Raw genomic sequence first — 25,540 nt, 5'->3', positions numbered from 1 at the left:
GGAGAGAGAAACATCAATGATGAGAGAGAATCATTTATCAGCTGCCTCCTGCCCACCCCAAACCGGGGACTGAGCCTGCAACTCTGGCATGTACTCTGACTTGGAATTGAATCATGACCTCCTGGTTCATAGGTCGATGCTCAACCACCGGGCCATACAGGCTGGGCTGTTCCATAGTTTTTATACTTCTCAATTCAACACCACAAAATTATACTTTTTTTTTCTATAGAAATTCAATTTTTTTAGACTATTTTCAAAAGAAACAGTGGTGTGCTGTTTTTCTAAAAATATGCCTTTATAGATTTATATATAATATGTATATTATAAAATCCATACATGTATTTATATGATTGCTACATACAAAAGTACAGCACTGTGGTATGTACATATTTATAGGTACATTTCTTCTGGTCATTCCTACTGTGCTGCTCCCAGGTGAGGCAGCTTGCATCTGGCTCAGCCAGGTGTCTCTGAGTGAAGGCCTCTGTAGAGAAGGTGCGTGACTGCTGAGGGAGCAGCAGGTTACAGGACTCATCCTTCTGAAGGCCTGGTGGGCAGTATCTGGAGGCATCAACCCAGGGTGACAATGCTGCCCTTGAGATGAAGGTTGCTGCAGAGCCTTCTGGGGCCATTCTGTGTCCTGGACTTGCTTGGCTGAACCAAGAACTTGTATAGGTGAGGGGAGCCGTAGGCTGGGAGGTGGGGACCCCTTTTAGCCCTGGCCCCATGAAGGGGAAAGGGCTGGATGAAAATTATACTTTTTGATTATTTGTTTTATTCAGTCAGTAGATACTTAGAATAGTTCCATATTTTACCAATTCCTTTGCTTATTCTACTTCATTCTGGTGCTATTTTCTCTTTTTATAATGTATATCCTTTACAAGTTTATTTGGTGAATCTAAACACTCAAATTTTACTTGTCTGAAAATTATTTTAATCTGCCATTGTTCCTGAAAGTTAGTTGATTGGTCTAAGAGTTTAAAAGAACAGGGGTTGGAAAAGTGGTTTTTTAAAGGGTCAATAATATTTTGAATTTTGTGGGCCATATAGTCTCTCTCAAGTAACTAAACTAGTCAGTTTGTAGTGAACAAGCAACCACAGACAATATGTCAACATGTGAATGTGACAGAAGATTTTGTTGATAGATACCAAAGTTTGAATTTTATGTAATTATCATGTGTTATGAAATATTAATTTTTTTAACCATTAGAAAGTGCAAAAACCATTCAGCCAGTTTGTGGGCTGTGTAAAAACAGGCTGGAGCCCTAGCCAGTTTCGCTCAGTGGATAGAGCGTTGGCTTACGGACCAAAGGGTCCCAGGTTCAATTCTAGTCAAGGATACATACCTTGGTTGCAGGCTCTTCCCTGTCCTGGGCCCTGGTTGAGGCTTGTGCAGGAGGCAACCAATCGATGTGTTTCTCTCCCATCAATATTTCTCTCTGTCTTTCCCTTTCTCTTCCACTCTCTCTGAAAACAGGCTGGATTTGACCTTAGGCCTTAGTTTTTGCTGACCTTTTATCTAGATTAGCATTTATTTTACTTAGCACTGGATACTTGGTAGTAATCCTATATAATAAAAGGCTAGGTGGCGTCACGCCCTCACGCAACGCTCTCGCATGACATCATAACAAGATGGCCACCACAAGATGGCTGGCAGGGGAGGGCAGTTGTGGGTGATCAGGCCGGCAGGGGAGGGCAGTTCGGGGCAAACAGGCCAGCAGGGGAAGGCAGTTGGGGGCAATCGGGCTGGTAGGGGAGGGCACTTGGGGGTGAGATCAGACTAGCAGGGGAGGGAAGTTGGGAGTACCCAGGCCTGCAGGGGAGGGAAGTTGAGGGTGATCAGGCCGGCAGGGGAGCAGTTAGGCATCAATCAGGCCAGCAGGGGAGTGGTTAGGGTGCGATTAGGGGCAATCAGGCAGGCAGGTAGGTGAGCGGTAAGGAGCCAGCAGTCCCAGATTGTGTGAGGGATGTGATCGGGCCTAAACTGGCAGCCAGACATCCCTAAAGGGGTCCCAGATTGGAGAGGGTGCAGGCAGGGCTGAAGTACACCCCACTCATGCATGAATTTTGTACACCAGGCCTCTAGTTATTCTTATAATGTCTTAATGTGATACTATCTTTAATTTTTAATTGTTGAGAAGTCAGCTGTCAATCTAATTATCCTTTATTTTTAGGTAATGTGGTGGTATGTTTTTCTTTGGTTGCGTTTTATTTATTTTTTAATATTTTTATTAACTTTTAGAAAGAGAGGAAGGAAGAGGGAGAAAGAGAAACATTGATATGAGAGCAGAACATTAATTGGCTATCTCCTGCATGCCCCCTACCAGGGATTGAGCCCATAACCTGGGCATCTGCTCTGATTAGGAATCCAACTTGCAAACTTTCAGTGCATGGGATGATGCTCAATCAACTGAGCCACACCTGGCAGGGCTTCTTGGTTGCTTTTAAGAACTTCTTAGTGTCTCTGGTGTGGGTCCCTGTGATATATCTAAATGTGGCTTTATTTTCATTTAACCTGGTCAGGATTGGTTGAGTACCCAGAATCTGAAGATTTGTGTCTCATTACTTATGGAAATTTTCAGCTATTATTTGCTCATATCATATTATACCATCTTACCTTATAATAGAGAAACATGCAAATTGACCGCACCTCCCCTATGCCCAGGATTGGGCCTGCCAGAGGCTGGGGGCGGGACTCCGGGTGGCCCATCCGGCCGTTGGGAAGACCAAGATGGCTGCGCGCAATCCTGTAAGTTCTGGGGGTCCGCAGGGCAATGGCCACCCGGGGGGGCGTGTCGGGGCCGAGCCCGGCGCTCTGCAGGTGTCCACGTGGCGATCGCCACCGGGGGGGGCGTGTCCGGGCTGAGCCAGGCACTCCGCGGGTGTCTGCGTGGCGATCGCCACCCGGGGGGGCGTGTCCGGCCCGAGCCCGGTGCTCCCCGGGTTTCCGCGTGGTGATCGCCACCCGGGGGGGCGTGTCGGGGCTGAGCCCGGCGCTCCGCGGGTGTCCCGGGGGCGATCGCCACCCGGGGGGCGTGTCCGGGCCGAGCCCGGCGCTCCGCAGGTGTCCCGGGGACCATCGCCACCCAGAGGAGCGTGTCTGGGCCAAGCCCGGCGCTCCGCGGGTGTCCCGGGGGCCATCGCCAACGAGGGGGGGCATGTCCGGGCCGAGCCTGGTGCTCCCCGGGTGTCCGTGTGGCGATCGCCACCCGGGGGGGCGTGTCCGGGCCGAGCCCGGCGCTCCGTGGGTGTCCTGGGGGCCATCGCCACCCTGGGGGGCGTGTCCGGGCCGAGCCCGGCGCTCCCCGGGTATCCCTGGGTGATCACCACCCTGGCCTAAATGGCTGCTGCTGAGAGGGATCAATGGGGCCCGTGGAAGGATCGGGAGGTAGTTGACCACCGAGGGCATCTGCAGCAGCTGGATGCAGAGCTCAGGTCCGCGTTCTCCAGGTTGGCCTCCGTGGGGTCTGCGTTGCACCCATAGTGGCCGAGTGGGGATGCTGCATGAGGCCAGCTTCCCAAGCCAGGCTGCTGAGGGAGGGAGGGCCTCTGGGCTGGGAGCACTCCCCCACCCCAGTGGACAGGGCACAGAGAGCGAGCAGCAGAGAGCTACTAGGGGTGGTGGGTGTGGTGGCCTGGCTTCCAAGAGACTGGCTTCAGCTGCTGTGGCCTGCGCTGAGGTGGCTGGTGGTGGGGGCAACTGCGGGGGCACATCCGAGGCTGGGGCACTGGGAGACGTGGGACTGCAGTCCAGAAAGCGAGGCTCCGGAGGATCTGGTCACCGACCCCCGGCATTGAAGCCGCCTCCTACAAGATGTATCCTAGCCTAGGTGTGTGGGAAGCAGGTTCAGGAACCTCTCCCTTTGCGGCGCCAGAGCCCAGGCCTGCCAGTGCCCCAGAGGAGACCCCTGCCAGGAATGGGGTCATGGCCAGCCTTCAAACTGTGGCGGCCCCTAGCCCAAGGAGGCCTCCTGGCCGAGGACGCCTGAGTCTGTTCTTGACCTAGGGCCGGGCTCTCCCCGCAAGGGACTCAGAAGCCGCCAGAGTCTGCCAGTCTCTGGGAGTGCATCCACTGTCCACCAAAAAGTAGGGCCATCAAACCATTCAGTCTCAGTGCAGGCACAGGTCCGTGGCTGACGGGGTGGAGGCCAGACCAAAACAAAACAGCAGAAACACCCTGCCCACCTGGGCGGGTACTGCTGTAGTCCACGTGGCCTGGGCAGTGTAGAAAGCGCTACCTTCTCCCAGGTCCTGTGCTGGCACCGCCGCCTCGCTCACCCTCAAGCCCCCCTGAGTCCTGACAGCAAAGTGTGTGGGGCATTCTGCAGGAGTTGTGCCGTTCTGGGTGCGTTTGCCCAAAGACACACTTTGGGATGAATTCAGAGCCACATCTCATTTCCCATGAGACTGGAAGAACCATGTAAAAGGATTTTGACAAAAGCTTTCCACTTCTCTGTTTATTCTTTTGAATCCATAAAACGACCTTAAAAAAGCATTCGGGCCACCTAAGAAAGAATGCACTTTCTGGCCAGAGCACGCAGGATTCTTTTGCCCAACAGGTTAAAGGGAGCAGAGCTGGCACAGTGGGAATGGCCCTGGTGCCCTATGAGGAGACCGGGGGAATGGGGTTGCCGAAATTCCATAAGCCTCTTGCCACCTTCTCCTTTGCAAACCACACCATCCAGATCCACCAGGACTGGAGGCAACTGGGAATCACAGCCGTGATTTGGGACATGGTAAGCAAATCTTGAGGGGCCTCTGAAAACATCTGCAACTGATTATAAGACTGGTCTTTATTTAAAAAGAAAGAAAAGAACAGCTTTGTTGAGATATAACCCATATACTGTACATGTCACCTAAAGTGTACAATGAACTGGTTTTTTAAAGTAAATTCAGAGTGGTACAACCATCACCATGCTCAATTTTTAAATATCTTCATGACCCATCCCCTCCAAAAAAAACTTCTACCCACTGAAATCACTTTCCTGATCATCTTCCCCAAAATAGATTGCACTTTAAAGATGGGTAAAGGAAAGTTGAGGGAAGTTAAAACACTGCACAAAGGATATTGTAAGATGACAAAGCCCAAAGTGAAGATCATGTGTTTTCTTTAAAATATATATATTTTTAAAATTTCAGAAAGGGAGAGGGAGAGAGAGATAGAAACATCAATGATAAGAATCACTGATCAGCCGAAACCGGTTTGGCTCAGTGGATAAAGCGTCGGTCTGTGGTCTGGAAGGTCCCAGGTTCGATTCCGGTTAAGGGCATGTACATTGGTTGCGGGCACATACCCCGGTGGGGTGTGTGCAGGAAGCAGCTGGTCGATGTTTCTCACTCATCGATGTTTCTAGCTCTCTATCCCTCTCCCTTCCTCTCTGTGAAAAATCAATAAAATATATTTTTTTAAAAAAAAGAATCACTGATCAGCTGCCGCCCACAGGCCCCCTACTGGGGATTGAGCCCGAAACCCAGGCATGTGTGTCCCTGATCAGAATCAAACCTGGACTCTTCAGTCCACAGGCCGATGTTCTCTCCATTAAGCCAAACTGACCAGGGCCATGTGTTTTCTTCAAGTTCTGCGTGGTTGTAATGGTCCCCAAATCTATACTAATAAAAGGGTAATATGCTAATTAGAGTGGTTGTCTTCCAGACATCTTTCCAGACAAAGCCGCAGTGGCTACAAAGGCCAAGGCTCAGGCAGCCATAACCAGCTGCAGTGACAGCAGCATTGGGGTTATGGGGGTGGTGCCTCCAGAGGGAGGCCAGATGGGGGGCCAAGGCACAGGCAGTTTGGGGTGATCAGGCTGATAGGGGAGGGCAAGGTAGGGGCAATCAGGCTGGCAAGAGATCAAGGTAGGGGCGAGCAGGCAGGCAGGCAGTGGGGTTAGGGACAATCAGGCAGGCAGGCAGGTGAGTGGTTAGGAGCCAGCGGTTCCGGATTGTGAGAGGGATGTCCGACTGCTGGAAGTTGGACATTCCCTGAGGGGTCCCAGATTGAAGAGGGTGCAGATTGGGCTGAGGGGCACACACCCCGTACCCCCCTCCCACCAGTGCACGAATTTCGTGCACCGGGCCTCTAGTATCATATAAAACATAGGAGGTAAAAAACCCCACAAAAAACAAAAAACAAACAAACATAGGAGGTAGAAAGATCCATTTGAAGGTTTTTTGCAGTTATAATGTAAGATATTGTCTATTATACTAGTGGCCTGGTGCACAAAATTCGTGCACATTAAAAGGGGATTAATTAGAGGAAATATTTTAATATTGCTATTTGCCCTATCTCTATAATAGAAGTATCAGAGATGAAAGAAAATTAGTAAAATATATATGAAAATCTTCCTCCTGTCAGTCTGGGGCACACTACGGGACTCAGAGTCAAGTCCCCACCCACCACGTGCGCCTCAAAATTGCGCGAGACCTGTGTCCAGACCCAGCTATCCCCCCACCATTGGACTAGATCCAGACTCGGCCAGTCCTACCCTTGTCAGGCCCCACCGGGCGGGGGGCGCAGCCTCAGGTCCCCTGGCCTGGTACTGGGGTTGGGGGCGTGACCTGAGGTCCCCCAGGCCAGGCCAGGGGATGCGCCTTGAGGTCCCCTGTCAAGCTCCACCGAGTGGGAGACGCAGCCTGAGATCCCCTATCAAGCCCCACCAGTTGGGGGGCATGGCCTGAGGTTCCTGTCAAGCCCTGCCAGGCAGGGAGCACAGCCTCAGGTCCCCCATCAAGCCCCGCTGGGCGAGGGGCATGGCCTGAGGTCTCCCGGCCCAGGCCAAAGTGAGCAGCCTCAGGTCACCTGGCCCAGCAGTGGGGCGGGGGAGGGGGACATGGCCTCAGGTCACCTGGCCCAGTGCCAGGGTGCGCGGCCTGAGGTCCCCCATCAAGCCCTGCTGGGCAGGGGGGGGGGTGGCCTGAGGTTCCCTGGCCTGGCGCTGAGGCAGGGGGCACAGCCTGAGGGCCCCCAGCCTTCTGCCAGGGCGGTGGGTATGGCCTGAGGTCCCCCGTCAAGCCTTGCTGGGTGTGGGGTGCGGCCTGAGTTCCCTGTCAAGCTCTGCCGGGTGGGGGACACAGCCTCAGGTCCCCTGGACCAGTGCCAGGAGGGGGGCACAGCCTCCAGTCCTCCCTCAAGCCCCACTGGGAGGGGGGGCGTGGCCTGTGGTCCCCTGGCCCAGCACTAGGGTGCGGGGGGCACGGCCTCAGGTCCCCTGGCCTGGCACTGGGGCGGGGGGTGTGGCCTCAGGTCCCCTGGCCCAGTGCCGGGGTGCACGGCCTGAGGTTCCCTGGCCTGGCGCTGGGGCAGGGGGCACAGCCTGAGATCCCCCGGCCTGGCGCCAGGGCGGGGGGCATGGCATGAGGTCCCCCGTCAAGCCTTGCCAGGTGGGGGGGCGCAGCCTGAGGTCCCCTGTCAAGCCCCATGGGGGTGGGGGTGGGGCGCAGCCTCAGGTCCCTGCCGATTGCTCGTTAAGGCTCATTACGGGAACTCGGTCTCCACTGTGGATTCAGCCATCTTGTGTTACAGAAACCCCAACTCCACTGTGGGTGCCGCTATTTTTGTGGTGGAATGATGGTCAATTTGCATATTCCCTCTTTATTACATAGGTTATTTAATACGATGTGTTACTTAAAAAGAATTTCCTCCTAGTATTGAGTGCTAGAAAATTTCTGTGTAGATGACCTCATAAGCTTCCTTTTAAAATGTTTTAAAATTTTATAGGCACAAGCTTTTAATAGAGCTCAGTTATTTAAAGTACTGTACCCTCTAAAAGATGTTGAAAACTAGAGTCTCAAGTCTTTATTTAAAAAAGCCATTAAGCTTCATTGAAAAACCAAGTGTAGAGTACAAGTGTAGAGTAACAAGGGCCATGGCAATTCCATGGCATCTATACCCCAAGTCTTTCATGCAGCCGGTCAGTGGATATCACACTGATCTGCTGTGTGGACACAGGCATGTCTAGCCTAGGGGTGGGGAGTTGCATCTGGGTCCTGTTGTCAATTCGTTATTCTTGAACTGGAACAGGCCAAGAAGTAGCCAGCACGAAGGATTAAGTTGAATGCGCCTCTCCCCTCCTATACCTCTAACCTTCAACTTCTGGGTGTTGGTTCTTCCTAGGATCTGTGTTGAGTCCTTGTAAGTTTACTGTTAAATGCTGCCCATGATAGGGCCTTAGAGCTTGGTCTAATGGTGGTGATTTCTGTAGCCCTCTCATGTACTGCCATTCTCATTTCACTGAGTGCTGCAAGTGAGCCTTTTCTCACCAGCCCCGATTTACCCTTCATGAACATCTCACCGGCCAGTTGCTTGAAATATTCTGGAAGATCAGCATATTCATTTCCGTAGATGACCTTAATCCCTTTGTCCAGCATGTTTTCTTTAAGCTTCTTGAAATCATCTATATCTCTTCAAACAAGTATGAAATGTTCTAAGTCAGTTTTATGCTTGACAGCCTCTAGCAAAAAGGGCTTAGAAAGTGGTATCATCCATAGTCCAGCCACAATCCAGGAAAAGAAATGACTTGTTTTCATAGAGTTTCTGAGTCTCTTGTAACTTCATTGTCCCTGAGCACATTCTGATACCCTGCTGGCTAAAGGACAGTGCCACTGGAGTTGGTATAACATGTCCAGCTTCCACTTCTCTTGAGTCCACTGTAGAGCCTTTTTCACTAGTATGGTCAAGGATTCAAGTTGTTTTCTCTGGTCTGCATAAGTTCCAGGAGATTGTCAAAATTTGTAGTCAATACCAGGGCTCCACTTTTCATCAGGTGGAAAATTGACTGAAGTAGCTGTTTTCCAGAGTCTTCCATTTTTTACTCCAAGCCATTGAATACTTCATAGAAACAGTTCTTGAAAAATGTGGATCGAACATTACTAGTACAAGGAGAGTCTCTGAATAGATCATGGGCAACATGAACAGCCTTTTGTCCTCATGGAGACATTTCTGAAATTTTTTGCTCTCATCTTCTCAAAATCAGTGGCAGCATCTGTAAGGCCTAAATTAACCCCTTCCAGGATTTTAGGGCTGGAACCTGAGTTGCAATTGCAGCACTAATGCTTGTTCCAGTCATCAGCCAAGTTCCCAAGGCTTCTTACTTTTTAAGCTTGGAAGCAGCTTCCCGTGCTTGTTGGTGGGGGGTGCGCCAACTCTGAAATATAAACAAATATTGTCCATATCAGAATTCTGGCTCCATGTAGAAGCCATTCACCCAGTTTTGTGCAAAGAATGAGAATTTCCTTGCCACTGCTTTTCCTCCTATGAAGCTTCTGAGAAGGTATATTCACATCTGCTCCAAATGCTGCTGCTCTAAATCATAAGCTGTCTTTTATTAAAGTTATCACTTTTTTGGTTTGGTTGCTGAGAAGTATAGCATTACATATAATACTAATACGTAGCGTCGAATAACTTAGTGCATTTATTTTTTCACATTTTATCCTGTGTATAATTATAAATGATAAATGCACACAAGTATTTTTATATTATCAATATGCATTTTACATTATTAATAGTTTGCTTGACCTTTGTTTTTTAAACTGTATTCAGAACAATTCTTTGTACCTGTATGCAATTAATGGATTAATTGGAAAGCTATTGATTGTTATTTGAATGCTTCTTTAAGTTTGCAAGATTTATGCTAGTGCTTTAACATAGACTTCTTTCATTTTAGAGAACTCAATTTCCTGCATCTGCTGAATCTCAAAAACCCCACCTGAAAAAAGGTCTGTATAAAATTTCATTGTATATTTGCAGATTTCTCTTATTATTTCTTTTTTCTATATGCATTAGAGCTTTTTAAAATATGATTGTTGATGAAAGCACTATTATTGGGTTCTTCCATAGCTAGTTTTTATTTTATGGAATTGTTAGATATTGGAAGGTTGATTTTACCTGTAAATGTGTTTAAATGGAGTTTTATTATATAAACTAGGGGCCCAGTGCATGAAATTCGTGCACTGGGGGTGGGGGTCCCTCAGCCCAACCTGCCCCCTCTCACATACTGGGAGCCCTCAGGGGATGTCCTACTGACAGCTTAGGCCCGCGCCCCACACGGAGCGTACCTAAGCCGCAGTCTGGCCTCCCTTTGTGGGAGGCAATCGGGCTGACCAGGGGAAGGCACCAGCCCCATCACCCCACTGCTGCAGCCACTGCCAGTCACCGCAGCCACCAAGGTGTTTTCATCAACACGGACTCCAGTCCCTTCACCAAGAAAAAATGACAACGTTCTTTAGGTATTTTCAAGATGTGTCTTTCATAGGATATGGATTTCTTTATTTTTTATTCTCACCTGAGGGTATGTTTCCATTGACTTTTAGAGAATGTGGAAGAGAAAGGGAAAGACAGAGAGAAACACTTTGATTGGTTGCCTCCTGCATGAGCCCTGATCTGGGCCCCGGCCAGGGAGGAGCCTGTAACCTTGATCAGAATCAAACCCGGACCTTGTGGTTGGCAGGCCGAGGCTCTATCCACTGAGCCAAACTGGCTAGGGCAGGATATGACATTTCTTAGCCTTCCAGCAGTGGGCCTTAGTTTTTTCCTCCAGGAGTGAGGTGGAAAAACCCTAGATCACCTTCTTGGATTCTTATTACCCAAGTTACCAAAAACACTGTGAGTGGTGGCGTACAGGGAGCTTAGCCAATGAGCGGTCATAAAAGGTGTTTCCTCTGCAGCTCATGCGCAGAGGACCCCCTGCGTTGTGTCCGTTGCGCTGGGGGCATTCTGTCCGCTGGGCTTCTGTCCGCTGGGCTGGGGGCGTGCCCTGAGCTGTGTGGCAGCGGCTCAGAGCACGCCCCCAGTCCAGCAATCCTGCATTGTGTCCGCAGCCCTCCCTCCCTCCGTGTCCCGTCCCGGTCACTATGGGTGCCACCATCTTTGTTGCGGAGTGATGGTTAATTTACATATTTACCCTTTTATTAGATTAGATATTCTTGTGTTTAATTTGCTCTTCTTTTTTCAGTTTCTTAAGAGAGAAACTTGGATAATTAATTTGAGAACTTCTTTTCTTTTGTAAGCATTTTATATTTTATATTTTCCTTTAACCGCTGCTCAACTGGTTCATACACATTTCAAGTGTTATGTTTTAACTTTTATACAACTCTTTTTATTTTTAAATTAATAATAATTTTTAATATCACCAAATAGTCATTGTTCACATTTTCTTTATTGCTTCATAAATATACAATTCTTAATATTTTTTAAAAATATTTTTTTTTTAGTTCATAGAGAGGAGGGGATAGTAGAGAGATAGAAACATCAATGATGAGAATCAGCTGCCTCCTGCACACCCCCTACTGGGGATTGAGCCCACATCCTGACATGCGCCATGACTGGGAATTGAATGGTGACCTCCTGGTTCATGTGTTGATGCTCAACCACTGAGCCACACCAGCCAGGCCATTCTTAAAATTTTATTTTGTGTTCCCCTTGTACTATTAAGAAAAGTATAGATTAATTTCCATATATTTGGAGATTTTTCCAGATATCTTTTGTTATTGGTTTCTAGTTTAATTCTATTGTGGTTAGATAACATACTTTCTATGTTTTGTTTTATGGCCTAGAACATGGTCTGTGTTGGTGAATGTTCCATGTGCTATGAATGTGTATTCTGTTCCTGTTGGATGGAGTAGTCTATAAGTGTCAGTTAAGTCCAATTGCTTGATAGTGTTGTTCTTCTATCTGTGTACTTGCTGATATAGATACCAATATCCTTACTGATATAGATACTGATATCCTTAATGAGAGAAGGGTGTGGATGTATGCAAATGGAATTATGGATTTTTCTTGTACTGTCAGTTCTATCAAGTTTTACTTTTGATTTCAGAGAGGGAGGGAGAGGGAGAGAGAGTTAGAAACATCATTGATGAGAGAGAATCATTGATTGGCTGCCTCCTGCACACCCCTTACTGGGGATCGAGCCTGCAACCTGGGCATGTGCCCTTGACTGGAATCAAACCCGAGACCTTGCAGTCTGCAGGTTGATGCTCTGTCCACTGAGCCAAATAGGCTAGGGCTGTCTGAATTTTTTAAATTGATGAGTAGTATTAAATTCTATGTTTATGCCACATTTTATTCCTCCATTCATCAGTTGAAGGACATTTGGGTTGTTTACTGTTTGTTTTGTTTTGTTTTTGGCTCTTACAAATAAAGCTGTAAACATTTGCCTAGAGGGTTTTGTGAAGAAGTTTTCATTTCACTTGTGTAAGTACCTTAGAGTGGGATTGCTGGATAGTATTGTGAGCATATATTTAACTTTATTAGAAATTGCCAAAATGTTTTCCAAAGTAGTTACACCATTTATATTTCTATCAGCAAAGTATGGAAGCTCTAGTTGCTCCACATTCATGCCAGCACTTGGTATTTTCAGTTTTTTTGAAGCCATTCTAGTGAATGTGCAGTGCACCTTATTGTTTTAATTTGCATTTCCCTAATAGTTCATATTGAACATCTTTTCATGTGCTTATCCATAACCCCTATATTTCCTCTGGTAAAGTGTCTAAATAATATACTCATTAAAAATGTTTTCTTATTAAATATTGAGTTTTATATACTCTGGAAACAAGATATACTTATCAGCCCTAACCGGTTTGGCTCAGTGTATAGAGCATCGGCCTGCAGACTGAAGGGTCCCAGGTTCGATTCCAGTCAAGGGCTCGTACCAATAGGGGGTGTGCAGGAGGCAGCTGATAGATGTTTCTCTCATATCGATGTTTCTAACTCTCTATCCCTCTCCCTTCCTCTCTGTAAAAAAAAAAATCAATAAAATGCATATTTTAAAAAATGATATACTTATCAGATGTTTTCTTTTGGACTGAGGCTTCTCTTTTAACACTTTTAACAGTGTCTTTTGAAGAACAGATATTTTTAATTTTGATGAAGTCCAATTTATCAATATTTTTCTTTTATGAATTACACTTTTGGTGTCTGCCTAACCCAAGGCCACAAAGATATTCTCCTATGTTTTCTTCTAGAAGTTTTATACTTTTATTTTTTACATTGGTGTATATGATCCATTTTGAGTTAATTTTTGTGTATATAGTACAGAATATAGATTGAGGATTGCTTTTTAAAAGTACTACCAATCTTTTATTATTTATTTATTTTAAAATATATTTTTATCGATTTCAGAGAGGAAGGGAAAGGGAGAGAAATAAGAAGAGAGAGAATCATTGATCGACTATTTTTTAAAAAATATTTTCATTGATTTTAGAGAGAGGAAGGGAGGGAGGGGGATAGAGAGAGAAACATTGAAAGAAGAAAAAAAAAGAGAGAAACATTGATTGGCTGCTTCTTAGGGATATCCAATTCTTTCAGCACCATTTATTGAAAGACCTTTTCTTCATTGATTTTGCTTTACCTTTGTTGAAAATCAGTTGACCATATAATTGTGGATTTATTTCTGCAATCTCTATTATCTTCTACTTATCTGTATTTTAGTCTATTAGCCAATCTCCAACTGATTACTATAGCTTTAGATAAATCTTCAAATCAGGTATGGTTTTCTGCCAACTTTGTTCTTTTTAAAATTATTTCGGTTGCTCTTGTTTCTTTGCTTTTCATATAAATTTTTTTTATTTTTAAAATTATTTATTAGTTTCGGGTGTACAGCTTACTGTTTACACAATCATATACGTATTCTACATATTTCCAGTACCGCAACTGACACCATAAATAGTTGTCGTAATATTATTGACTACTAGAGGCCCGATGCACGAAATTCTTGCACTGGGGGTGTGTGTCCCTCAGCCCAGCCTGCACCCTCTTCAATCTGGGACCCCTCAAGGGATGTCTGACTGCCTGTGGGATTGGGCCTAAACCGGCAGTCGGACATCCCTCCACAATCCGGGACTACTGGCTCCTAACCACTCGCCTGCCTGCCTGCCTGCCTGCCTGACTGATTACCCCTAACTGCTTCTGCCTGTCAGCCTGATCACCCCCTAACCGCTCCCCTGCTGGCCTGATCAACACCTAACTGCTCCCCTGCTGGCCTGATCTCGCCCCCAATTGCCCTCCCCTGCAGCCTGATCTTGCACCCTACTGCCCTCCTCTGCTGGCCTGATGGCCTCCAACTGTCCTCCCGTGCAGGCCTGGTACCCCCACAATTGCCCTCCCCTGCCGGCCTGGTTGGCCCCAACTGACCTCACCTGTTGGCCTGATCTCACCCCCAACTGCTCTCCTCTACCAGTCAATTTGGTTCTGATTGGTCGGTTTCTATGCTTTCAGCATCAAAAGCTCTACCTCCTAGGCAGCCATTGACTCCTCACAGTTCACCCAGATTTGGTTCTGATTGGTTGGTTTCTATGCCAGTCAGTGTCAAAAGCTATGCCTCCTAGGCAGCCATTGGCTCCTCACAGTTGACCCAGATTTGGTTCTGATTGGTTGGTTCCTATGCCAGTCAGCATCTCTGGGCCTATCAGTGGGGCCTGATCAGAAAGACGGGACTGATCAGCAGCCCTGGTGGAGGCCTGGAGAGAAATGGAGGCGCAGCTGCTGGCCAGGCCCGGAAAGAAAGAGAGAGGCAGGTGCTGATCAACAGCTTCCACAGAAGATATGGATCAGACCCTGCTTCTGTCTTCAGGCCTCTCTCTGGGCCTGATTCACAGCCCCCTCAGCAGTCAGTGCTAGGTCACCGTGCCTCCAGCGGTAGCCTTCAGTGCTGGGTCGCCACGGCCACCCAGCGCTGACTGCAGGACTGAATTCTGGTTGGTCAAGCCTCCGGTCAATGTGGATGTGACAGACCCATATATTTCCTATAGTTTACTTACTATCTAGTGACTATTTTGTAGCTACCAGTTTGTGCTTCTTAGTCCCTTTACCTCTTTCATCCAGTATGCTAAAACTTTCCTCCCCTCTGTATCTATGAGTCTATTTCAATTTTGTTTACCGTATTTTCTGGCGTATAAGACGACTGGGCGTATAGAAGATTTTCCTGGGTTAAAAAGTTGTCTTATACGCCGGAAAATACAGTATTTTGTTCTTTAGATTCCACACATAAGTAAAATCATATAGTATTTGTCTTTCAATGACTGACTTATGTTACTGAGCATAATACCCTCTAGATCAGTGGTTCTCAACCTTTCTAATGCCGCGACCCTTTAATACAGTTCCTCATGTTGTGGTGACTCCCAACCATAAAATAATTTTCATTGCTACTTCATAACTGTAATTTTGCTACTGTTATGAATCGTAATGTAAATATCTGTGTTTTCCGATGGTCTTGGGCTCTACAGCAGCGGTTCTCAACCTGTGGGTTGCGACCCACAGGTTGAGAACTGCTAGCAGCGTCGCCTGAGACCATCAGAAAACACAGATATTTACATTACGATTCATAACATTAGCAAAATTACAGTTATGAAGTAGCAACGAAAATTATTTTATGGTTGGGGGTCACCACAATATGAGGAACTGTATTAAAGGGTCGTGACATTAAAAAGGTTGAGAACCACTGCTGTAGAGTGTTCAAATAGATCATTCAGACCACTGCTGACCACAGCAGGAGTAGATGAAGGAACTAAGGCTGCAGGCACTGCCGAAACCGGTTTGGCTCAGTGGATAGAGCGTCGGTCTGCGGACTGAAGGGTCCCAGGTTCGATTCCGGTCAGGGGCATGTACATTGGTTGCGGGCACATCCCTGGTGGGGGGTGTGCAGGAGGCAGCTGGTCGATGTTTCTCTCTCATCGATGTTTCTAGCTCTCTGTACCTCTCCCTTCCTCTCTGTAAAAAATCAATGAAATATATACATATATATATATTTTTTTCTGTTAATCTCTTTTTTTATTTTTATTTATTTTTTATTATTTTTTTATTGAGGTATTATATGTGTACATATCTTACCATTACCCCCCACCCCACACCCATACTTGCCTCACCCCCCAGAATTTTGCGTCCATTGTTTATGCTTATATACATGCATACAAGTCCTTCGTTTGATTTCATATTTCCCCCACCTCTCCCTAACTTTCCCCCTGTAATTTGAAAGTCTGTTTGATGCTTTACTGTCTCTGTATCTATCTTTTTGTTCATCACTTTATAATGTTCTTTACTATTCATAAATGAGTGCGATCATGTGGTATTTTTCTTTCATTGACTGGCTTATTTCACTTAGCATAATGTTCTCCAATTCCATCCAGGTTGCTGCAAATGATGAGAATTCCTTCTTTTTTATGGCAGCATAGTATTCCATTGTGTAGATGTACCACAGTTTTCTGATCCAGTCATCTGTTGATGGGCACCTAGGCTGTTTCCAGATCTTAGCTATTGTAAATTGTGCTGCTATGAACATAGGGGTGCATATATCCTTTCTGATTGGTGTTTCTAGTTTCTTTGGATATATTCCCAGGAGTGGGATTACTGGGTCAAATGGGAGTTCCATTTTCAGTTTTTTGAGGAAACTCCATACTGTTCTCCACCAGTCTTCATTCCCACCAGCAGTGCACGAGGGTTCCTTTTTCTCCGCATCCTCGCCAACACTTGTCGTTTGTTGATTTGTTGATGATAGCCATTCTGACAGGTGTGAGATGGTACCTCATTGTTGTTTTGATTTGCATCTCTCGGATAATAAGTGACTTTGAACATGTTTTCATGTGTCTCTTGGACGTTGAGTATGTTTTCATGTGTCTCTTGGCCTTCCTTCTGTCTTCTTTTGAAAAGATTCTGTTTAGGTCTGTTGCCCATTTTTTTTATTGGCTCATTTATCTTCCTTTTCTTAAGTTGCATAAGCTGCCTGTAGATGTTGGAGATTAAACCTTTATCAGTGATAGCATTTGCAAATATGTTCTCCCATGCAGTGGGCTTTCTTGTTGTTTTGTTGATTGTTTCTTTTGCTGTAAAAAAGCTTTTTATTTTGATGTAGTCCCATTTGTTAATTTTCTCTTTAGCTTTCATTGCCCTAGGGGCAGTGTCAGTGAAGAAGTTCTTTTGGCATATGTCTGAGATTTTCTTGCCTGTGGATTCCTCTAGTATTTTTATGGTTTCCTGTCTTATGTTTAAGTCCTGTATCCATTTTGAGTTTATTTTTGTGTGTGGTGTAAGTTGGTGATCTGGTTTCATTTTTTTGCATGTATCTGTCCAATTTTCCCAACACCATTTATTGAAGAGACTGTCTTGACTCCATTGTATGTTCATGCCTCCTTTGTCAAATATTAATTGAGCATAGTGGTTTGGGTCGATATCTGGGTTCTCTATTCTGTTCCATTGATCTATATATCTGTTCTTGTGCTGGTACCAGGCTGTTTTGAGAACAGTGGCTTTGTAATACAGCTTGAAATCTGGTATTGAGATCCCACCTACTTTATTCTTCTTTCTCAGGATTGCTGTGGCTATTCGGGGTCTTTTTTTATTCCAGATGAATTTTTGGAGAGTTCTTTCTAGGTCTGTAAAATATGCTGTTGGTATTTTGATCGGGAGTGCGTTGAATCTGTAGATTGCTTTTGGTAGTATGGACATTTTAATGATGTTGATTCTACCAATCCATGAACATGGTATGTTCTTCCATCTGTTTACGTCTTCCTCTGGGCTTATCTTGTTGCTCTCTCTCTAACTCTTTTTTCAGTGTCCTGTAGTTTTCCATGTATAGGTCTTTTACCTCCTTAGTTAAGTTTATTCCTAGGTATCTTAATTTTTTTGGTGCGATGGTAAATGGGATTGCTTTTTTAGTCTCTCTTTCTTTTTTTTTTAAAATATATTTTATTGATTTTTTACAGAGAGGAAGGGAGAGGGATAGAGAGCCAGAAACATCGATGAGAGAGAAACATCAATCAGCTGCCTCCTGCACACCCTCCTACTGGGGATGTGCCCGCAACCAAGGCACATGCCCTTGACCGGAATCGAACCCAGGACCTTTCAGTCCGAAGGCTGACGCTCTATCCACTGAGCCAAACCGGTTTTGGCTAGTCTCTCTTTCTATAAGTTCATTATTGGTGTATAGAAATGCCATAGAATTCTTGGCGTTAATTTTGTATCCCGCTACATTCCCGAATTCATTTATTAAGTCTATTAGTTTTTTTATGGAATCTTTTGGTTTTTTTATGTACAATATCATGTAATCTGCAAATAAGGACAGCTTCACTTCTTCTTTTCCAATTTGGATGCCTCTTATTTCTTCTTCTTGCCTAATTGCGATAGCTAATACTTCCAGTACTATGTCAAATAGGAGTGGTGAGAGTGGGCATCCCTGTCTTGTTCCTGTTCTTAAGGGAAATGGTTTTAGTTTTTTCCCATTGAGTATGATGTTTGCTGTGGGTTTATCATATATAGCTTTTATTATGTTGAGGTATGAGCCTTCTATTCCCACCTTGTTGAGAGTTTTCATCAAGAAAGGGTGTTGGATTTTGTCAAATGCTTTTTCTGCATCAATTGATATGACTATGTGATTTTTATCTCTCAATTTGTTTATGTGATGTATCACGTTTATTGATTTGCAGATATTGTACCATCCTTGCATTCCTGGGATAAATCCTACTTGGTTATGGTGTATGATCTTTCTGATGTACTGCTGGAGCCGATTTGCTAGAATTTTGTTGCAGATTTTGGCATCTATGTTCAAGAGGGATATTGGTCTGTAATTCTCTTTCATTGTGTTGTCTTTATCTGGTTTTGGTATTAGGGTGATGCTGGATTCATAGAAGGAGCCTGGAAGTGTTCCTTCCTCTTGAATTTTTTGGAATAGTCTGAGGAGGATAGGTTTTAGTTCTACCTTGAAAGTTTGGTAAAACTCTCCTGTGAACCTGTCTGGCCCCGGGCTTTTGTTTGCTGGAAGCTTTTTGATGACTGCTTCAATTTCTTCCATAGTTTCTGGCATGTTGACCTGTTTAGATTCTTCCTGATTGAGTTTTGGAAGGTTGTATTTTTCTAGGGATATGTCGATTTCCTCCAGGTTGTTCAGTTTGTTGGAATAGAGTTGTTCGTAGTATTTTGTAACAATCCTTTGTATTTCGTCGGGGTCTGTTGTTATTTCACCTCTTTCATTTCTGATTTTGTTTATTTGGGTCCTCTCTCTTTGCTTCTTGGTGAGCCTGGCTAGAGGTTCATCAATCTTGTTTATCCTTTCAAAGAACCAGCTCTTGGTTTTGTTGATCTTTTGTATTGTTTCTTTGGTCTCTATGTCATTTATCTCCACTCTGATCTTTATTATTTCTTTCCTTCTGCTTACTCTGGGCTTATCTTGTTGCTCTCTCTCTAACTCTTTGAGTTGTTGGGTTAGGTAATTTATTACCATTGTTTCTTGTTTTTTGCAATAGGCTTGTAGAGCTATGAACTTCCCTCTCAGGACTGCTTTCGCTGTGTCCCATAGATTTTGGATTGTTGTGTTTTCATTGTCATTTGTTGCCATGATGTTTTTTATTTCTTCCTTGATGTCTTTGGTAACCCAGTCATGGTTTAATAGCATGCTGTTTAGTCTCCAAGTGATTTATTTCTTTGGGTTGTTTTTATTGTAGTAGATTTTCAGTTTTATTCCACTGTGATCTGAGAAGATACTTTTTTTAAAAAAATTTCTTTATTGATTAAGGTGTCACATATTTGTACTCATCCCCCATTCCCATCCCACCCCCCTCCCCACGCATGCCCTAACCCCCTGTTGAACTTAACCATTGGATAGGCTCATATGCATGCACACAAGTCCTTTGGTTGAACTCTCCCCCTCCCCCTACCCTCCCCATCCTCCCTCTGAGGCCCGCTAGTCCGATCGATGCCTCCTTGTTTCTGGTTCTGTTCTTGTTCCTCAGTCTATGTTGTTCATCATTTCCCCTAGATGAGCGAGATCATATGTCACTAGATATATACTTATAAGAACTGAATGTGAGACGAGCAATAATAGTTATGCTGACAGGCAAATGAATCAGTCTGTAGTGAGTTTCTTTCTGGACCAACAGTTCTTTTGAGACCCAATTTCAATGTCCACCAGTTCCTTATGTGTACATGTCAGCACTGACCCCTCAGCTCTGGATGGTGGACAAATGGTGGTAACGGAGGTCTGACTCCCTCTGGTTTGGTCTCGGCCGGACCCAGGGGCACGGCTTCACCCGGACTAAGGGGCACGTGGCCTCACCCATACCCAGGGGTGCAAGGCCTCACCCGGACCCAGTGGCACATGGCCTCACCCGGGCCCAGGGACCCAGCCTCATCCGGGTCCAGTGGCGCGTGGTCTCACCTGGACCCAGGGGCGCGTGGCCTCACCCGGGCCCAGGGACCCGGCCACACCCGGGTCCAGGGGCGCGTGGCCTCTCCCAGACCCAGGGGCGCGTGGCCTCACCCGGATCCAGGGACGCGTGGCCTCACCCGAACCCAAGGGCGCGTGGCCTCTCCCAGACCCAGGCGCACGTGGCCTCAACCGGGCCTAGGTGCGCGAGGCCTCACCCGGATCCAGGGACACATGGTCTCACCCGGACCCAGGGGTGCGTGGCCTCTCCCAGACCCAGGGGCACGTGGCCTCACCCAGGCCTAGGCGCGTGAGACCTCACCCGGATCCAGGGACACATGGCCTCACCCACACCCAGGGGCGCGTGGCCTCTCCCAGATCCAGGGGCGTGTGGCCTCACTCGGACCTAGGAGCGCGAGGCCTCACCCGGATCCAGGGACACATGGCCTCACCCGGACTCGTGGGCGCGTGGACTCTCCCAGACCCAGGGGCGTGTGGCCTCACTCGGACCTAGACGTGCGAGGCCTCACCCGGATCCAGGGACACATGGCCTCACCCGGACCCGGGGGCGCGTGGCCTCTCCCAGACCCAGGGGCACGTGGCCTCACCCGGGCCTAGGCGCGCAAGGCCTCACCCGGATCCAGGGACACATGGCCTCATCCGGACCCAGGGTCGCCTGGCCTCTCCCAGACCCAGGGGCACGTGGACTCACCCGGGCCTAGGGGCGCGAGGCCTCAACTGGATCTAGGGACACATGGCCTCACACGGACCCAGGGGCACGCGGCCTCCCCCAGACCCAGGGGCGCGTGGCTTCACCCGGGCACGGGACCCAGCGTCATCCGGGTCCAGGGGCACATGGCCTCACCCGGACCCGGAACCCGGCCTCACCCGGACCCTGGGGCACGTGGCCTCACCCAGACCCAGGGGCACGTGGCCTCACCCAGACCCAGGGACGTGAGGCCTCACCTAGACCCAGAGGCGTGTGACCACACCCGAGCCCAGAGGCGCGCAACCCCGCCCACACCCGGGTCCCAGCGGGGCCCCGTCCTCCCGATCCCAATTCCTGCCAGTCAACCCCCCCTCAGCAATTCCCCCGGACATCCTCCCAGAGCTCCAGGACGGCCGCTGCAGAACTCGTCGGGCGGCGGCTCGGCGAAGCTCCGGTGCGCCCGGTGCACGGCGGCGGGCCGATCCGGCGTCGCTGCGTCGGCCCTTGGGTCCGCAGTGGTGGCCGGTCGCCGAGCATGCGCACCTGGCCGCTTCCAGGGCATTGAGATTCTTGAAGGACTCGGAGGTCAGTAAGCGCAGAGTCTCCCACCCCATGTCTCATAGGGGCTCGTCTGTCCATGCTTGGCAGCCAGTGGAGCCGTCCCCTAAGCCGGAGACCGCCGGGGGAACTGCGCCGAGCACGTTCCAGGCCGCCATTGTGTCGCCTGAGCCGTAGTTCTTAAAGTGTGGTCTTTGGGTCACCGGCACCAGCATCATCCCGCATACCCCTCTTTTATTCTAGTTGTAGAGCATCCACTCAGCCAGCCCTCTGGTGGTCCTGGATGGTGTCTGCTCTGCTCTCCTGTCATAGTCTCAAAGTTGTTGTGGTAGGCAACAATCAGGCTTCCGCCCTATGCCTCCATCTTGGTCCTCCTTTGTATAGTTAAGTCTTGATTGTTGCTGGTGTCACTGGGAGGGCCCTCTTTGTCTATAAAGGAAGAGTTGCTGTGCAGGAGACACGTTTATGGGCCGGGTCTTGGTGCAGCAAGGCTTTGGCGCTCACTGAATCTGCCTGTTGAATGTGTCCCTTATGCGCGTGGTTGAAATCTGGTGTCATCTCCCACAGACCACTAGATGCCCTCGTTTCTGGGTCTCCAATGGGGTGTAGATCAGCTACTGCCTTAGGCACTCAGCAGGGATTACAGCAAAAACTGTAGTTTCCTCCTCCTGTCTGAGTGGCCCTGGAGCAGTCCGACTAGAACAGCAGTTCATCTGGTCAAGCTGCCAGAGGGCAGGCCACCCACATGCATAAGCCATTGCTTGGAGTGCAGGTGTGCCTGCAAGACTTGCGGGGCGGGTCTTCAAAACGTGCGGGGCGGGTCCCAGGGCGGGGCGGGGTCTCAGGACGGGGCGGGGTCTCAGGGCGCCAGCAGGCCATGGAGCGGCGAACCGCAATGGCTGCGAGTCTGCTCTTTCTGCCTTCCATGTTTCTAAGCCCCCTCATTCCGCACTCCAGCGCAGCAAACACTGATTGCTGGGCGCACCTCCGCAAGAGTCCCGCCTCTCCCCGCAGGCGTCTGGGTCTCCCACGCGTCCCCAGAAGCTGGATTTCAGGGTGATGGGCAGCTAATCTCCCCTAGGTTTGGAACAAAAGCCCCCTTCCCCTGCCACCAGCCCGACCCACGCGCCTCCGCACCTCATCCCCTCTGATTTCGCTGGTTTCCTCTTCCCTCTTAGCTGTAAATCTACCATTCAGCCATCTCTCCTGTAGTTCTGGGTGGCAGATGCTCTGTCCTCCAGTCGTGCCCCTGAAATTGCTGTGTGCGGCGCAGTTCGCAGTTCCTTTGTTTAACTTTGCCGCCTTCTTGGTTCTCCTCTGTCAAAATGGCTAAAGGACTTGAATGTAAGATGGGAAATCCTAAGAATCCTCCAAATCGGTGTTGGCGGCCTCCGGGGCCCTGAGGATCTCTCTGGGCAGCTCGGCCAGGTCGGTGGCGCGGATGAGCCCCTCCTGCAGAAAGACGGTCTCTTCCTTCACCGAGAGCCGCTGCGCCGAGTCTGCGGCTGCCGCCACAGCAGCTGCTGCGGCGCCCAGGAGCCCATGGCCCCAGCTGCGGTGCTGACTGAGAGGAGCAGCCGCCCGGTCTGGGGAGACACGAGCAGTAGTCGCCACCCTCACCAGTCCATGTTTCAGTTGTATTTCCGAAACTGCCATGCGAGGCAACAGATCAGCCTTTCACCTCCGCCGCCATCTTTATTGGTCGCCGAGAAGATACTTGATATGATTTCTATCTTCTTGAATTTGGAGAGACTTTGCCCATGTCCTAACATATGGTCTATCTTTGAAAATGACCCATGTGCACTTGAGAAGAATGTATATTCTGTGGCTTTGGGGTGAAATGTTCTGAAGATGTCGATTAATTCCATCTGTTCTAGTGAGTCATTTAGGATTGATGTTTCTTTGCTGATTTTTTATTTAGAGGATTTGTCCAATGGTGATAGTGGGGTATTACAAGTCTCCTACTATGATTGTATTGCTGTCAATCTCTCCTTTGATATCTTCCAGGAGTTTTTTAATGTATCTTGGTGCTCCTGTATTGGGTGCATATATGTTTACCAGAGTTATTTCTTCTTGTTGGATTTCTCCCTTTAGTATTATGAAGTGGCCTTCATTATCTCTTGTTATGTCCTTCACTTTGAGATCTAATTTGTCAGATATAAGTATTGCTACCCCAGCTTTTTTTTCATTTCCATTTGCCTGGAAAACCTTTTTCCAGCCCTTTACTCTCAGTCTGTATGCGTTCTTTTTTTTGAGGTGGGTTTCCTGTAGACAGCAGATATATGGGTTTTGTTTTCTTATCCAATCTGTTACCCTGTGTCTTTTGAGTGGGGCATTCAATCCATTTACATTTAAAGTTATTATTTGCCGAAACCGGTTTGGCTCAGTGGATAGAGCGTCGGTCTGCGGACTGGAAGGTCCCAGGTTCGATTTCGATCAAGGGCATGTACATTGGTTGCGGGCTCATCCCCTGGTGGGGGGTGTGCAGGAGGCAGCTGGTCGATGTCTCTCTCTAATCGATGTTTCTGGCTCTCTATCCCTCTCCCTTCCTGTCTGTGAAAAATCAATAAAATATATACATATAAAAAAATAAAGTTATTATTGATAGGTACTTATTTGACACCATTTTTATTCTATACCCCTGTGTTCCTTCTTTGCTTCCTATTTCTTTCTTTCTTTCTTTTTTTTTTTTACAGCAGACCCTTTAGCATTTCTTTCATTGCTGGTTTGGTGGTGATAAACTCCCTTAGTCCTTTTTTGTCTGTGAAGCTCCTGATTTCACCTTCAATTTTGATTGATAGCCTTGCTGGGTACAGTATTCTTGGATTTAGACCATTCCTTTGCATGACTTTGTATATTTCATTCCATTCCCTTCTGGCCTGATGAGTTTCTGTTGAGAAATCAGTTGCTAATCTGATGGGGGTTCCTTTTGTATGTAACTGTCTGTCTCTCTCTGGCCGCTTTTAAGATTCTTACTTTGTCGTTGGTGTTTGCCAACTTAATTATAATGTGCCTTGGCGTCGGTCTTTTGGGGTTCATTTTGCTTGGAACTCTGTGAGCTTCTTGGATTTGTGTGGGTTTTTTCTTCCCTATATCAGGGAAGATTTCTGTTATTATTTCTTCAAACAAGTTTTCTATTCCTTGCTCAGTTTCCTTTCCTTCTGGTACCCCTATTATCCTGATGTTGTTTTGTTTTGTGTTGTCCCGAAGTTCCCTTAGGCTCTCCTCAATCTTTCTAATTTTTGTTTCTAGAAGCTGTTGTAATTGGGTATTTTTTTTTCCATCTTGTCTTCTAGCTCACTTATGCGGTCCTCTGCTTCTTCTAGTCTACTCTTGATGCTTTCTATTGAGTTCTTTACAGCAGCGATGTCATTTTTCATTTCTTCTTGGTTCTTCTTCATTTCTTTTTGGTTCTTACTCATATTGTCGAATTTGTCTTCCATCCTTTTTAGCCACCTTATGACCATTTCTCTGAATTCTTTCTCTGATAGGTTGTTTGCCTCTAAATCGTTTACTTCCTTTTCTGGTGATGCCTGCTTTTCTTTTCTGTTGGGGTTATTTCTTTGTCTCCCCATGGTCTCTCTTCTCCGGATGTCTGGTTATATAGATTTCTCTCTCCGGCGTTGATTTAAAGGTACAAAATACAGCACAACCAGGCACAACAGACAAGTCACTGAACAGAATTATATTCACGATATTAATAACCTCCAATAAAGGTAACCACCCGAGAAAGACAAATTAGGGAATAGGAGTGGAAGAGGGAGAGTAAAAAGAAAGAAAGGAAAAAAAGAGTGTGAATCTGAACTTGGGAAAAGAGCAGAAAGAAAAAAAAAGAAAAGAAAAAGAAAAGAAAAAAAAGTAAGAGAGACAAGAATGCTACTAAGAGAGAAAAGGGGAACAAACTATATATATGGGGAGTAAACGCCACTAGAACAACCACTATTCCCAGCAAATTCCAGCAACACGAGCCTGGAGATTAATACAAACTGCAACACCAGCTAATATCAAGTGAGGCAAGGGAAACAAAACTAAAAAACAAACAAAAACAAAGCAAACAAAAGAACCAAACAAACAAAAAGAATAATCAAAACAATCTCATAAAAAAGCATAAAAATTCAATCTAATCAACATTCAAGCAAACAACAAC

The 25,540-nt window shown here is 47.0% G+C and overlaps 1 protein-coding gene and 1 pseudogene across 6 annotated transcripts in view; one reads left to right on the top strand and one right to left on the bottom strand.

Moving 5' to 3' along the window:
- Positions 1–25,540, top strand: part of BBS4 (Bardet-Biedl syndrome 4) — a 183,494-nt gene that overhangs the window by 36,746 nt on the left and 121,208 nt on the right. For all 6 annotated transcript variants that reach the window (XM_054725064.1, XM_054725061.1, XM_054725059.1 and 3 more), the window contains exon 2: positions 9,663–9,714. In XM_054725064.1, the coding sequence (XP_054581039.1) occupies positions 9,663–9,714 (52 nt within the window). The remainder of the gene's footprint in view (positions 1–9,662; positions 9,715–25,540) is intronic.
- On the bottom strand, positions 8,110–9,199 carry LOC103294992 (protein FAM118B-like; annotated as a pseudogene).

The sequence above is a fragment of the Eptesicus fuscus genome, chromosome 2 (assembly GCF_027574615.1).
Source record: "Eptesicus fuscus isolate TK198812 chromosome 2, DD_ASM_mEF_20220401, whole genome shotgun sequence".
Classification (NCBI taxonomy): domain Eukaryota; kingdom Metazoa; phylum Chordata; class Mammalia; order Chiroptera; family Vespertilionidae; genus Eptesicus; species Eptesicus fuscus.
Note: the sequence above shows the minus strand (reverse complement) of the source record. Positions and strands in the feature narration are given on the sequence as shown.